This window comes from Diplotaxodon limnothrissa, linkage group LG14 (assembly GCF_057381915.1).
Source record: "Diplotaxodon limnothrissa isolate DT_005_m linkage group LG14, D_limnothrissa_male_GT1.1, whole genome shotgun sequence".
Taxonomy (NCBI): Eukaryota; Metazoa; Chordata; class Actinopteri; order Cichliformes; family Cichlidae; genus Diplotaxodon; species Diplotaxodon limnothrissa.
The window spans coordinates 510,645-526,047 of NC_140609.1; the positions used below are offsets into that span (position 1 = coordinate 510,645).

The window sequence follows — 15,403 nt, forward strand, 5'->3', positions numbered from 1 at the left end:
CAGTGGGCGGAGTAGCGGGCTCTGCCTGGCCGCGCAGCGCTGCGCTCTCTGCCGTGCAGTTGCCGTGATCTCTTCACTCATGCGGACCCAGCTGAAGCTCGTGGACTAGCCGGAGGTGAAGTGCTGGACTGAGTCAGACTGCAGTGGGCTGAGGCCGGTTGAACATGGCTGCTAAGGAAGACCTCTACAGCAAAATCCTCCCTCGGAGGCTCCGGCAGAACCGAGCGGGCTCGATGAAATGCAGCTCCAGCCTGGACGTGCTGCTGTCCATGGGCTTCCCCAAACCAAGGGCGTAAGTAGTCCGTGTATGTGCGTGCGCGCGGGTACATGTTTGTGTGTCCGCTGGAGGATTACACGAGAGTCACAGCGGGCGGTCCACAGAGCCGTGAGCACCGTGACGGTGAGCGGGCGGACGGACGGGTTTACATAAATATAATGTCCACTGAGCGTGGGTGAGTGAATCATAATGAACAGAGGTTAGCAGGAAGGATGACTGGGTGGTGTTTAAATCTTGGCTCTCAGCTGTGCTGGGATGTAGTGACACAAAGTGACGACATTAGAAGTTGAATTATTTCTGAGGTTTTCTATGGTCACGTCATGTTTCATGTCAACTGTTCACAAAACTGGAGTCAGGAGTCGTGTGTGTGTGTGTGTGTGTGTGAGCGCGTGCGGAGGGGGTCTCATAGATCACCCTGTGTCCTGGGCCTTTACTGAATGGAGGGACTGTCTTTGACTTGGCCAGATCGACGGGTTCACATCTGTCCAGTCGGCTGCAGGCACTCACTGTAAACACAACCCTACTGTATGCTGTACATCACCACCACGAAAGCAGCCCTCCGCACTCAGACCCTGAGAGAGGCTGCGAGGATTTACTGTCACCTCACATATTTACAAACATAAAAGCAGCAGGTTTTAGTTCCAGAGCTCTAAAAAAGCAGATCGTGATTAAAGGAAACACAATAAGACACCACATGTTTGAGCTGAGCAAACACACAAATATTTGAGTGGATTTCCGCTGATAGAATATAAATAAGAATTAAATAAACCGACCAGGAAACTCGAGTGATTTGTCAAACTGTGAGGTCCTAAAGCTTTACTGACTGAACAGCCTCTGTGTCAGTGGTGTGGGCACACAGTCAGTATATATGTCACACATACAGCAGACCTGGGCTTAAACGATGCCTCCTGTCAGTAGCTCTGATGTGCCTGATAAACTGAAGGTGGATGTAGTCACTGTTTGATTTGTGACGTTCCGGTTTTGAAGCATCGATCTGAGTGTTTTTACCATCGCCGTCTCAGCTTTTTTGAAACCAGATATGAAGAGTGCGAGGTGGATCTGCCCGTGAAACCAAAGTGCGCTGCACGCTCATACTGTAGCGGCCTGTCAGGTTATTATCCCGTTTCACACTAACAGACACTTTTGAACTACGTGAAGATCGTGATGCATCAATGAAACTTGAAACTGCTAACTAGTCTAGTCAAGCTGTTTGTACAAGCAAAGCTTTACGCTGCTGGAGGAGTCGGCCCTGCCAGCCTTGAGGAAAAATGTGGGTTTAAGTAGTTAATGGTTCGTTCTTCAGACGTGGAAGCCTTGTCCATGTTTTCCATTTGCCCTAAAAGCGGCAACGACACGTCAGAGGAAAAGGTGGAAGTTCACCGCGGGCGCAGGCCTCCGCATTAGGGCACTGTGTTTGGTTTGTGACGTGAGGAGACAGAAGCATGTAGCGCTCGCAGGCTTTGTTCCATTTCTAGTGAATTTGTACGTCTGCCGGCTTACAGGGCGGGTGTCCTACAGCTGGGCAGTTATTGTACAGCTGGTTTCTGACAACGTTTTAGAAACAGCTGCCTGATGCAGCCCAAAATAATGATTGTGTGGTCAGAAAACCAAGACAGTTATCAAAATCAGACTAAAAGTGGTTGGAGCTGAGCTGGAGGGCTCAGAGGAGAGCCAGTGCTGTAGTCTGGGCATAAGGAAACGATGGCGACCATCGGAGCATTGTACTGACTACAACACAATTATGGATGCACTCGTTTTCAAATTCTAGGTTAATATTGATGCTGATATTAGAAGACGCCGGTGCTAATGGCGTGCCAGTGGTTTCATCACCGTTTATCTGATGTGTTGTTGTTAGTGCTTACTTCCCTCTGAGGAAACAAAGAATGCTGAATGGGCCGTGGTCTGAAAAAGCACCGTACGCCTACATATAACACCGTATCAAGGGCAGCAACTGATTTCTATTGTAATCTGTTCATTGTTTTATCTTTAAAATGTTAGAAAACAGAAAGAATATTCTCCATGACGTTTCTTGTCATTGTTTCGTTCCACATCTACAAACATTTGCAGTTTAGTGTCGGGGAGGTTAGAGGTTTGTGATGTCTGGAAAAGCAGAAACTGTGTAACAGTGACTGAAACTGAATTAATCTTCATACTTTAAACCAACAAAGGCAGCAAATGTTTGCTTTCCTGTTTGTTTCCTTGTCAGTTAAATAACGTAGCTCGTACTTTTTCAGGACTTACACGTACACGATGAAGCAGTAACTGTCAGCTGACTGGTTCTTTCCCGTGTCACATGATCATCACTTTGAATACTCCATGAATCATGGCCGTGTGTTTTCATTAACACACCTTACTTCCTGTTTAACATTTTCCAAACGGTGACCTCTGACAGCCGAGCTGCTCCAAACAGCAGAAATCATCTTAATCTACATTACGAAGCAAATCTCACAGTGCTCCAGCTCTGAGAGGGTTTCGTCCAGGCACATGTCACACATCATGTGTGTGTCAGAGGAAGTGTGCTGTGGTTTGATGAATGGACACAGAAAACAATGACAGGCCCTGCAGGCAAGCCAGCGCTGGTGTAGAACCCACTATCACAGCCCAGTGATATCAGCCTGTGACTCCTTCGCCTTTATATGGTCGCCTGCTGATCCCTCATCTCGGTTTTGTTGAGATTCAATCCATCTGCTGTGGCTGCGCAGTAGGGCTGCCACGATTAGTCGACTAGTCACGATTGTGTCGATTATCAAAATCATCACGACTGATTTAATAGTCGACGTGTCGTTTGAAGCTTTGTAAGATCCCAAAAGACGCAGGAATAAGTAGCAGGATTTAAGAGTGTAATAACGGACTGAAACAGAAGATGGCAGCACTGCATGTACAAGGATGCCAGCTGCCATTAAACCCCGAAGAAGAAGAAGAAGCTGTGTCCCATAATTCATAGCGCGGCCCAGCTCAGTTTCCAACAATGGCGGCAGCTAGTTAGTTTTAATATTACTCTTATTATTCTTTCTGGGTCACAAAATAAACGTTTAACATATTTTCAGGGAGAATGTAGCTGTGTAAACCTCAAATATCTGCTCAGTTTATCAAGACACCGCATATTTTCAAAAGCGCTCTGACGTTTTCGGAGACGTCTGTTACCCACTAGCTCGATAGCTAGCCGGGGGCGAGGCTAGCTAGAGCCCGTGAGAACAGCGGACTCCCGGTGTTGTGCCAAAAAGTGATTTCCAATGTGTCTGTGTATTTTTTATGAGTAAAATCTTTACATGTGTTGGTAAATAGACTTCGGTGAACAGGGTTTACAAAGGGGTTATAAATTGAATTAAAAGATCAGTTTTTCAAGTATCTTTATAACTCTGTGTTACTGTACTTACATTATAACAAATTCGGTCCTTTATCCCCACTTAAAATATGTTTACAGAACTATTGTAATTAGTTTGCCATTTCTGCTGTTCTTTTGGCCAACTTACTCTTACAAAAGACTTTTAATGTTGATGAGAATTGCATAAATAAAAGTAATATAAAAGTCACTGCCAAAAACTGATTGCGACTTCTACCTTGTTACACAAATGTTGTTTGTGGCCCAAGATGACTTTATGTTATCCATGAAGGATCCATTTGACATATGTTTCACATATTATAGCCCGACAAGTTATTTATAGCAGTTTAAATACGACCAATCACTATTTGGCACAACACCGGCAAATCGTTTTCAAACCCACCGCCGTCTTTCGCTACTCAGGTTAAACATGATATATGAGTCACTTAGAGAACTTAAAAATGTTATTGTTTGGCTTTTTTCAGTATTTTATTTGTTCCTGAGTAAATCTGTTTGGCTGAGATTAAAGTTTTTACACAGCTGAATAAACATCAAGCAGACAGCTGATTATCAGAAGTGTGAGATGCTCCAGAATTTACTCCGATGTCCTGTTATATTTTAGATAGCAAGGAGTTTATTAAACTTCACCGAAACAATCTGCAAATGTCATTAAAATGTAATAAACTATCATCTTGTCTTTATTTTTAGTTAGCACAGACCTTAAACACTTAAAGCTGTAAGCTAATGATAGTTATATAAGAGCAGATGCTGCTGGTGCAATAAACTGTACGTTTTACGTCCAATGGATCTGATTAGTCGACTATCAAAATAATCGTTTGTGGCAGCCCTCCTGCGCAGTAGAGAGGAGGTTACAGTTTGTATTGTAGTACTGGACATCGATCTCAGTGTCCTCCTAAACATTTGCTTTAGCAGCTGACAGAAATCAGCACGAAAGTCATCACGACTACTTTGTGTGAATGTGAAGTTATTTTGATTTAATAAGTCTGTCATTATTATAAAATGTAATCACAATATCCCGACACAGTCAACTCATTATTCCAACATAATTTCATCACTTCATTCAAAAGGTACTTTGATATTTCCATGCCAGCTAAATTAAAAAATGCAGTTATCGCATTTGTTTTTTTATTAGTTCACTTTCTCGTGATATTTAAAAGCACAGCACTATCATTAATGTCAGCGAGGTCCCTCGCTGCTGGCTTGTGTCTAATTTTAAGGAGGCTGTGACAGTAAATGTAAATCTGTCATCGATCATAAATGACAGAAACGTAAAGAAAAACAACTCGTCATAACCTATAACATCATGTTAAACATATCCCTGTACTAATAATAACAAAAAGAAATCTATCCTGCCATTAGCATCAACTGACACTTCGTCGTCGTCTCCCGTACGTCGACTCCAAGTGAAATCACCGAATCGATCGCGTACGGTTTTCTCATCTGCAGAGAGAAACGGGCTTCCAGGAAGTCACGAGGTGCCTCTCTTCAACTCTTTAAATGACAGCCTCGTGCGTGTTAGCTACCTCTTAGTGCAATGTTCAGTTATACATGAAACAAGTCAGGCTTGGTTTCACTACAAAAGTCTGAAATGTGAGCGTGTTGGCTCAGGATGGTGACAGAACTAAAGAACGAGCTGGCTCACTATCAGCTGCACGGACAAACTGTCTGCGCAGTGAGAAACAGATGCTGTCAACACGAGCCATCACAAGTTAAGCTACAAGAACAACAACATCCTCTGATTGTGTATCTGAAGCCACCAAAGTTACAGTTTGGTGACTTGGTTATTTCACATGAAAAGTCTGTTTTCATTCATTCAGAGGCACGTGCTGGTAGATGGTGATAATGTAGTCCAGTATGTGTTAGCTTTCATGCCCAGTGCGCTTCAAGCCTCAGTTATAAGCAGCAGGGCTTTAAAAGGCTCAGAATAAGACTGTGGCTTTAACCTCTGCTAGTGTGCATTCATACAAAGTAAAGTCTGTGCAGACTTTGTGCGTTTCATCCTTGAGTAAATAAGTGATTTTCTTTTTTTGGAGGCAAACACGTCTTCGGGGGAGTGAAAATATATTTTTTATATAGAAAAAATCTAAATAGAGTTTAGTCATCATGTTGTGACCTAAGCGAGCCACACACACTCGCCTGTGTCGCTGTCGTGTAAGACATTAAATCTCACACGTAACTAAAACTGGAATCTAACGTTTCTTTTCGTTGAGACGACTGAAAGTTAACGTGTCGTTTTTTTACCCTGGGTTCATCAGTAGTTCAGATTGACTTTGCTGTAAGTGTGTGTCTTTGTTGCATTCATGCCTCTGTTGTTCGCTGATGAAAATGAATGTAAAAATGTATTTTTTATGAACCCTAGGTCCAATAACATGAACAGCAGAGAACTTTAGTAGTGGAAATTTCTGTGCTCTGTTATTAAGATGATGGAATCAGCATAGTGAAATCATTAATTAATTAATGAAAGATGTTTGATAAGAGGTGAGAGAACGTGAGGCTTTTAAAGCTGCACTGACATGTCCATAATATTTAACCCACACACTGTGACTTACTCTTTAGCATTTTTCCTCATAGGAATTAACATGTTTTGTTGGAGAAGAATAAGACAGTGGACACGTGTGTCAGGTTTTTGTGTAGTACATTAAGACTGACTCTGGTTTTTCTCGTGCACGTAGGGGATGTAACCTATATAACTGTGGCTTGGCGTGCATCTGCCATCAGCCTACAAAGAAGAACTTGAGTTCTTATGTTCTGTCAGATGGACGCCTACTCACTTCCTGTGAAGATAATGTGGTTTTTTACATTTGCTCTACTGGTCATAAAATTGCGTTGTCTTTCTGAGGACTGCAGCGCACAAATGTGTGCGTCCTAGGCTCCAAACCCGTGTCTTTGCTCGACGCTGCTGATGTGTTTCTGTTGCTTCACACCAGCTGTCAGCAGAGGAAATGTGTTTTCTGTGTATCTCAGTTCAAGCGTCGCACATTTGCTCTTTTAAAAGAAGGAAAGAAAAAACGCCTGCACATTGTCCAGTCCTAGCCCGCTGCACACAGCCGCTGCAGAGAACCACAAAGTGCTGTGAAGTCGGTAACGCTCATGAATTATTGAGTCATTCTCTTTGAAGTGCACATGAATATGAAGGTTCCCTTTGTCTCCATCTTTTCTGGAGTACTTAAAGATAAAAACACAAAATCCAAAAGATATCTACCTGACATGTCATCATTACGCGGAGGAGCGTCTAACAAGGTCACATAAATGACATTAGCCTCCTTCCTGAAATAGGAGAGGTGCATCACTGTGCACAAGTAGCACTCCTGCTCAGTCATCATATCAAGCTTCATTTGAAGCTCTGTCCGGAAGCAGGGAAGCAGACAGCACTATCAGATTATGGGGCCATTGTCTCCGCTCGGATATCTCACTGTGGATTTATGAAATTCGAGGTAGTGCAGCTGCCGGGGGGAGGAAGGGAGGAAGGGAGGGGGGTGCTTTGCATTTCAAATGAGCTCCAAACAAATGGCCAGCTCCACAGTAAGAATGCACTGCTTCGAGCGGTAAAAGCAGAAGCTCTGTGTTAATGTGGCCTCGGACACAGGCGAGACCCTACAGCAGTGTAACAGTTAGCACTGCTGAGGGCTGGCGCTAGGAGCGCCGCAGGTTTCCTGCATGTGTCCTGGCTCGCAATGTCATTTCCTGAAACACCCAAAATGAAAGTTCTCAGTTGTGAGATAGCTTGGCCAAAGTGGCTGAAGAACATCAGGAGACCCAAAATACTGACAAAAAGTTAACTTGGTGCAAATAAACTGAACTTAAACCAAAGTGCATGTCACGTGCACTCGGCTGCGCTGAACTGGTCCTCCAGCATCTCCGAGCACCATGTTCTCCTGTGGACTATTCAACAGGCAAGACTAAACACACAGTCGTGATCATACACTTATGATGTGACTTTGTACCAGCAGTGAACACACACGTCTATGGTGTAGCCATTACAGTTTGCAACAATATAACATATAACTCCCAATAAAACTGACTTTATTAAATTATCCCCGCCCCCCACTTTACCTGCTCCCTTCCTGTGATATCAGCACTAAACAGGAAGCTATAAAGACAGGAAGTGAGGCAGCACTTGGTTCCTGGAACACAGGTAAGTAAAGTGAGTTCAAACCAAGTAAACTGGACAAACTGAGAACTGAAATAAATCCTATCAATCAATAATAAATCAATCGTGCAAACATAAAATAAAGTTTGGCTTCATCAGAACAAGAATGTTTGCTGTCCTCAGCCACTGTCACATCAATGTTTTCACAAACGTGTGAAGAGTGACTACATGCAACGGTATCATTACCGCAGTGCTGCTGTTCAGTGTGCTTGCTCTGACATTGGTTAATGCCCTAACCCTGTCCCAGTTCTGTCCGTCCCAAAATGAAATTCTCGGGGTCATCACTGATGACAGCATAGCATAAGAGCCTCTGACAATGATGCTTTTCACGATGGTCCGTAGTGGTGACAAGCTCCGCCCACTGATTCAGTCTCCTTCAGACTTCTTGGGTGGATCGGGTCAAAGGTTTTGAAACAGGCAAAAGGACACAAGGAGTCACAAATGTTAGCTCAGAGCTGATTATTCCCTCCTCATCATTAGACTTTTTAGCAAGAGGAAGTTTGTGAAAACAAGTGTACGCAAGAAAGTTGTGCAACACACTCACGTGGTCTCACTCTGGAGTTTGTTTCTTATCCTGCTGAGCTCCGTGATCGAGACAGTGGCCGCCGTCTTGGCTGTAAGGGCAGAAAATGAACTGCAGATGGATGGGCTGTCTGTTTTATGGAAGACTTGAAAACAAAGAAAAGAATCGGACCAAATAATGTATGTGGTGTTATTATGTACGTGCACACGTTTGCAGTCAGACGAACAGCGAGGCCGCTCTGACACGTGCTTTGTGTGCACTGGTAAAACAAGCCCGTCCATCAGAGCAGGCGGATAACAGTTCAGTTTGATTTTAAACCATGAGGTGTAAATATGACTGTGGTGTCTTTGTGACGCTGCAATCTGCATTTCTTCTGCGTTCATGATTGTATCTGGTAACCTGTGGCTTTAACACTTATCTTGTCAATATTCAAACTGGGTCCGGCGGCTGGTATTCGCAGCTCAATGTTGTTAGAATACGTTCATGATGCAACTGCAGCTTCACACTGTTTTTACGGCATGCTGAAGCATGTCAGTATTATAGCTGTGGTGTTCATTAGCACAGAGACATAATGAGTTGCTAGCAGAATGATTGTTGAGCTTGTTGAACCGAATGACCGTCTACGTGGATGATCTCATATTTCAGTGCTGCCGTGACCTTCACTTTAGATTTTCAGTGCCGAGCTAAAACTGGTGGGATTACCCCAAATTGAAAACGCACCGTCTGATGATCTGAAAGAGCTCTACAGTGTGGGTTTGTGTACATGCAGCTCGGGTTTCCCTCCAGCTGACTGATGACCAAAAACAATACTGCTAAGGTTTTCTCCTGTGTGCTAGTTTCACACCTCTGAAGGCAATACTCTGGTGTGCTTAGTAATAGCAGAATCTCACTATGTTCCAAACCAAGTGTGAACCTCAGATGGATCAATGACTCATTGCCTGTTTGACTCATTCAACATTTATTCTTTTACAGTTAAATAAGGCAGAGCAGTGATTCCCACATGTCGAGTTACCCAAACATGTTAGAGGCCACACAACTATACGTGCCTTTCTCTCTTTAAATAATAAGGATATCCATGATCAGCTTTCTTCTAAATAATCCATTTGCTCTTACTTTGAAAGAAGAAGTGAGACGCTGGTGTTTTTTCTTGCTGACCAGCTCATTCAGCTGTGCTGAGGTCAGTTTTAAACCAGAACCTGCAGCAGACGGAGAGCTGCAGGACGACTTCTGTCGAGCTGTTTTAACTTCAAGAAGCTCGTTATTTTCGTTTCATTTAAGAAAAGGAGTTGTTCTATAAAACAATATTTCCTGCACATTGTGCAGCCGTAAAAACAAACAGCAGTGAAATAAACTCCAGCACTGCGAGCCGCAGTGATGTGTGGTAGGATGGGCGATGCACTACTTTACATTTTCATAAATTTCAGAAATCTGTCTTGTGGTCGTCCTTCTCAGGTATCAGTCACAATAATCGGTGACATTTATTGGACTAAAAAGAACAAGCAGTGGGTTTTCTGTGAACCATGAGTATAAGAGTGGGAACCAAACGAGTGGGCAAAAGACACTAGGCTGGGGTCAGGGACCAAACCGGAGGTTCTTGTTATTTGACTGTGAGGCGTGTCACCGAGGACAGCTCTCTGTTCCTGCAGACCACATGAGTGTTGTCAGGGTGAACGAGAGGCCAGGTGGCAGTGGACTCTCGTGGCTCAGGACCTGCACGGATAAGCCCATAACAGACTCGTCTCTGTCGCACACCACTGAGAGCGGATGAAAAACCATTGGAGGCAACCAATAATCATGTGTTTGCACAGTCAGCAGTGGTGAACTTTGTACTTCCTCTAGATGGCAACCAAAGGATCAACCTGAGCTGTTGCATGCAGAGGTTTGGGCCTTCAGGCAGGCACAGAAAATCTTCACAGCATCCAGGCTGAGTCGGACTTTTGTTGGCTGGTTTGACGTGCTATTTCTCTCTCAGTTCTGACCTGTGATGCATTTTAAAAAATACTTGTGTTTCTTGGGGAGGATAAGCGACCTCTTTCACAGCTTTGATAGCTGACAGCAGCATCTTTCAGGAGCTGTATCTGGCCTCGTTGCTCACGAGCCTCCCCTCCACGCTCTGCAGCGCATCTCTTTCTCAGCTTTGGACTGTATGCTCAAAATCCATAACCCACGCCAGAGTGTGCTTTTGCTACTTTGTGCTTTCATTTGCAGCGCAGGTAGGGAGGGTACGGCGGAAGCGCTGTCGGCCGTGGTGCTTCTGCCTCGGCCAGAGAGCCTCTCTCGTGACCGCCACGCACAAACACAAGCACGCAAAACTGATCTGTGAACACAGTTGCTGTTTTTATTTTGGTCCCGTAAAGCGGGCCACTACAGGGTTGAAGGGATCAGGAATTAAAGTAGATTTGATGTAGCATTTAATCTCATGCCCAATTTGATGTGGACGCTGTGTGCGCGCGAGTGTTCGTGCACACATTTCAGTCTGCGGGGCCCGTGCGCTGCTGCGTGCGTGCGCTCGTGTGTCATCTGCTGTCAGCGGCTTTTACATGTTTGTGTTGTTGTGTGCTCGCTGACGACCGAGCCATCTGCGCCCGCAGTAGCTTTGCCAAGCAGCGTCTGGAGAGGCTCCAGCAGCCTGCGTCCTCCAGTGCCTGCCGTCTGCCCGGCGCGTTCTCGGCGCTGAGAACCGGCAGGAAGCTGCCCGTGTTGGAGCAGCTTCCTGCTCTGTTCTCCCCCTGCTGAGCTCCACTAATCCTCCTGGACGACTGGATTGAAATGACTGGAGAAGAAAATAGATTTGATGAGACATTTAATCACAGGCCTGGATGTAATAAGTTTTTGGTGTTACGCGCAGTAAACGTCAATTGTACTTGTGATAATTTCAGACCAAAGCAGGGTCTCGTCTTCATTTTGAAAATCGTCATTAGTTTTTACCAGCACTTAGCTTTGTCGGCACAACGCAGCCAAATGCACCCGAGCAAAGAGCTGAGGAGACGGAGCCGCTGAGGAGACGAAGCCGCTGAGGAGAGCACGCCGCAGCCTCGCAACGAACTCGTGCAGAGAAGCGGCACAGCCCCACGCTGCTGCAGGTCTAATGTTAGGTCATATCTCATCTTCTGGGTGTAGTTCAGTTTTTGGGTTCTTCTCTTATATATTTGTCACATGTAAACAGTGTTGTTTTAATGCACCATTTGAAATGTGCTTGTCCCTCCTTAGGTGTGCACGTGAACTACACACGACTCTAAATACGACTAAACATAAAAGAAGTAAAAGGTGGGCTGTTCTTCTGCCCCGAACTGGACAAGAAAAGTTTAATCAAAGCTTTGAGAATGAGCATAAATTGAGTTTGTTTTCATTGCGATCCTGTTGTGTCGTAAATACGCTCACAGAAGGTCAAAGTGAGCCTGTGATTACGACCCGTAACGTGACTTCCTGTTAGCTCAATGCCCGGCTTTGAACAGTGAAATATGAGTCCGATTTTTCTTTCCGTTAGCATCTGTGTGTGAACTCATTTATCAGTGTATGAATGGGTGCATATTTGGAGTCAAATCAATGAGTGAACAAGCGCTCTGGGCGGCTCCAACAGCTCTGTCTCTCTCCAGCACGGGCCGCTTAGGATTAATGAGTGTGGATGACAAACAGCACAGAAAATAAGTTCTTGGAGAAAGATGCTCATCGTTTTCCCCAGAGTTCGTTTTCACCGTTAATAACACGCAGGCCGAGTCTCCCTTATCACTGCGGGGGGAAGCGGTGTTGGCTCTGCAGACAGCACAGCTCGCATCACCGTAGAGCAGAGCCGACGCTCAGCCTCTCTGAATATAGTTCCAACACCTGTAGGCCATACAGCGACACAAGAGTGCACAATTACTACAAAATGAGGCACAGCAATTCTAATTTTCAGATTTCAGTTTTTCACAACATAAAGCTTTTTTCACCAATACCTGCAGTAAATAATATAAACATATAAACAGTGCAAACTATTTCCAGTGAAAAGATATGCTGTAAACTTTATATTCATCTTTGCTCCAAATGGCACAGCAGCCTCAGAGAAAACAGAACGAGGCATCTTCAGCATATGTTCATACAAGGCAGCTCAGTTTACCATAAGTTGTATGGGTGTGCATCTGTTTCTGCATATTTAGCAAAAATGTGCCATTTCTTCACTCAGTGAGGTGATGGTTCAGCTTCAGCAGCAGTTTGCTCTCAACTGTTCAGCAGTGAACAGGAGTCCTGCATGACTAAGATTCCTTCACAAGCTCCTGATGCAGGAAGAGCTGTATTGATTTTGATCGACAGCTTCTTGATGTGAGGAACGCCATGCAATAGATCCACACCTCCAGTGAATGGACATGAAAGGTACCTCTCCAGCCCTGCTTCTGGCTTTCCTGACCCCATGGATCCATCATCTTAGTCGGTTAGGCTGCTGTTTGTGCTGGCCTCATCCAGCTCTGAGTCTAGGTGATGTCTGATGAAGTTGAAACCTGTGGAAAGATGTAAGGTTTTCAAAAGAATTAGCTCTGGTCATTATAGTGCTGTATACACTGCCAAGCTGCAGATGTTTGGCAAGAAGATTCAATCACACTGGAGATGTTTTTGTAGAAAAACAAAATCCTGTCATTCATGTCCCGCACAAACAGTTTGCAATGAATTCCAGATTAAGTTTAAAATAAGAACGCGTGCAAGGCTAAGCAGTGCTCGCCAATAGATCCTCCTGTTTGGCTGTTACTCTGGGAAAAGACGAAAGACGGTGATGGAAGCATGACTGGAGCTGCGATGTAGCCTCTATAATATTTATATTGTACGAACGTGATAATTCTGTATATTGTAATAACCTGATATTATATTGTTCAAATGTGAAAGGTATAGTGTTAGAACAATAAACTTTTCACTTTTCTATGTTTCTTTTGCCTGGGTGGCAGCTCTATGCCTCCGTATCCGAGGCTTTTCAATGTGGCCTCACAAAATTATCACGACTACAACAACCATGAAAAGAGCTGGATGCTGCTCAATCACAGCTGCCTGGTCAATGTTTGTCATTAGTAATTTAGCAAAGTTGACGGTGTGTGTCTGTGTGAGTGAAAGACAGAGAGGGAGAGCGAGGGACAGATTTTGTATGATAAGCTTCATGTTATGGACGCACAGTGTGAGCACTCAGGTCGCATCAGAGCATCAGGCCGTATAGTGTGAGACCTGCATCGTGACCTATGAACTTCTAACCCCTGAGATTTAATTGTACAGTTTGAGCAGGAGCTGAATAACGTGACTGAAAGAAATCGCAGTGTTTGCCCAGCTTAACGCAGACTGTTTAAACTAAACATCCTTTGTATGTGAGGCCAAGGCTGTTCATCCTCTTCAGCTGTGGCGCAGACGACTGGCTCTGCCATGTTTTCTTCTTTCCGTGTGTCGCTACTTTGAAACGCTTGGACCGCTCTGTCCGCCACAGTTTCAAACTGGTCATGTGACTGCATGGCCACATCTGATTGGTAAAAACGTTACAGAAAACTCCACTGGCGGCATGTTATCTAATGTGTTAAATTTATTCTTTTTTAAAGTAACAAGTCGAATTTTGCAAATGTAGCGGAGTAAAAGTACCGTGTCTTCTTCACAGATGTACTCAAGTAAAAGTAACGAGTATCGTGCAAAAAAGGTACTTTAAAAGTACATTTTTTGCAAAAACTTCCTCAAGTAAATGTAACGGAGTAAATGTAACTCGTTACTACCCACCTCTGCTACTGGTTTAGTTTCACTCACAGGGTTGTTGTTGAGAATATCTCCACTTTTACTGATAAACACATAAAGTAGTTATTCAAATTAATCATGATGTCAAAAACCAGAAATGATTTCATCCTGTTTTATCTTCTGTTAGCTGTTACAAACTGTAGCCCTAACCTGTGTGTGTGTGTGTGTGTGTGTGTGTGTGTGTGTGTGTCTGTGTGTGTGTGTGTGTGTGTGTGTGTGTGTCTGTGTGTGTGTGTGTGTGTGTGTGTGTGATACAATATTATTGCAATTTTTTAAATATTTTGCGATATTCAGATTCTGTACATAAAGGTAAACTTTATCAATATTCATTTTATCTAATATCAAAGTCTCACACTCAGTCTTTCTCTCATTTCAGTTTTATTGTTGACAAACTGAACGGTTTGTATTACAGTCTAGTCCAGCTTAACTGAATGCAACCATCTGGTACAATTACAGCTATTCTGAACTATGCAATATGAAAACTATGCCGCCCCTTCAGCAACTGAAGAATTTGAAAGTAAATTAAAATAAAATATAATTTTACATTAAATAAAAAAGTTTTAAACTTAATTAAAATAAAACATGTCTTAAATTAAAATAAGTAAACTGTCATGTTTATTGCTGCCAAAAACAAGTTAAACACATTTGACAGTGTCAGGATTGTTGCTCAGAAAAAGGATCAACATGCTCTGAAGTCAGAGCACAAAAACCTTTTTTTGTAACAAAATATCGATTTCTGCTGTCCCTGCATCGATACAAAATATCACGATACTACACAGTATCGATTTTTCCCCCACCCCTAGTGTGTATCGTAGCTGGCTAACCCTGTAGTTAGCTAGCTACGATACAAGCATGTGCAACAATTTTCCTGCATGTTCTTGTGTGGCTTAGATGGCCTGTGTGTGTCTCGTCATGTAACGTGATAAACATTTCTGTCCTGCACAGACGAATCTGAATGCACTCGTAGTTTCATTTGTTCATAAAGATTTGTTTGTAGTGTGCGAGTGTGTTTTCATGTAGTTGTAAAGCTGCCAATCAAACAGAGCTGTGGCAAAAATAAAGAAGTACATATTTAAAGCTGCACATGGTTTCTGATGGTTTGCACTGTGCTCGAGTAAACACTTTGTGAGCTTTTGTGTGGCTGGAGACTCCCTGGAACAATGTACAGTAACACAGAAAAACAATTCTCAGTTCTATTGTTGTGAGGACGGAAGTTTGTATCCCCGTCCGCTACATGCAGCACAATGCTGGCTCATTATAGCAACACAGTCTGTGAGAACAAACGCACACTTAGCTCAGCGCTACCCTGGAAAAACCAGCAAGTCACCACTGCACAGACGTGCTAAACACGCACTCTGCTGGTTTTTGAAGCAGGGA

General features: G+C 43.7%; 1 protein-coding gene across 1 annotated transcript in view; it reads left to right on the plus strand.

Moving 5' to 3' along the window:
* Positions 1–77: 77 nt before the first annotated feature.
* The window catches only part of ubash3bb (ubiquitin associated and SH3 domain containing Bb), a 45,035-nt gene continuing 29,709 nt past the window's right edge, over positions 78–15,403 (plus strand). The window contains exon 1 of the mRNA XM_085371642.1: positions 78–292. Within this exon, the coding sequence (XP_085227768.1) occupies positions 165–292 (128 nt within the window). The 5' untranslated portion in view covers positions 78–164. The remainder of the gene's footprint in view (positions 293–15,403) is intronic.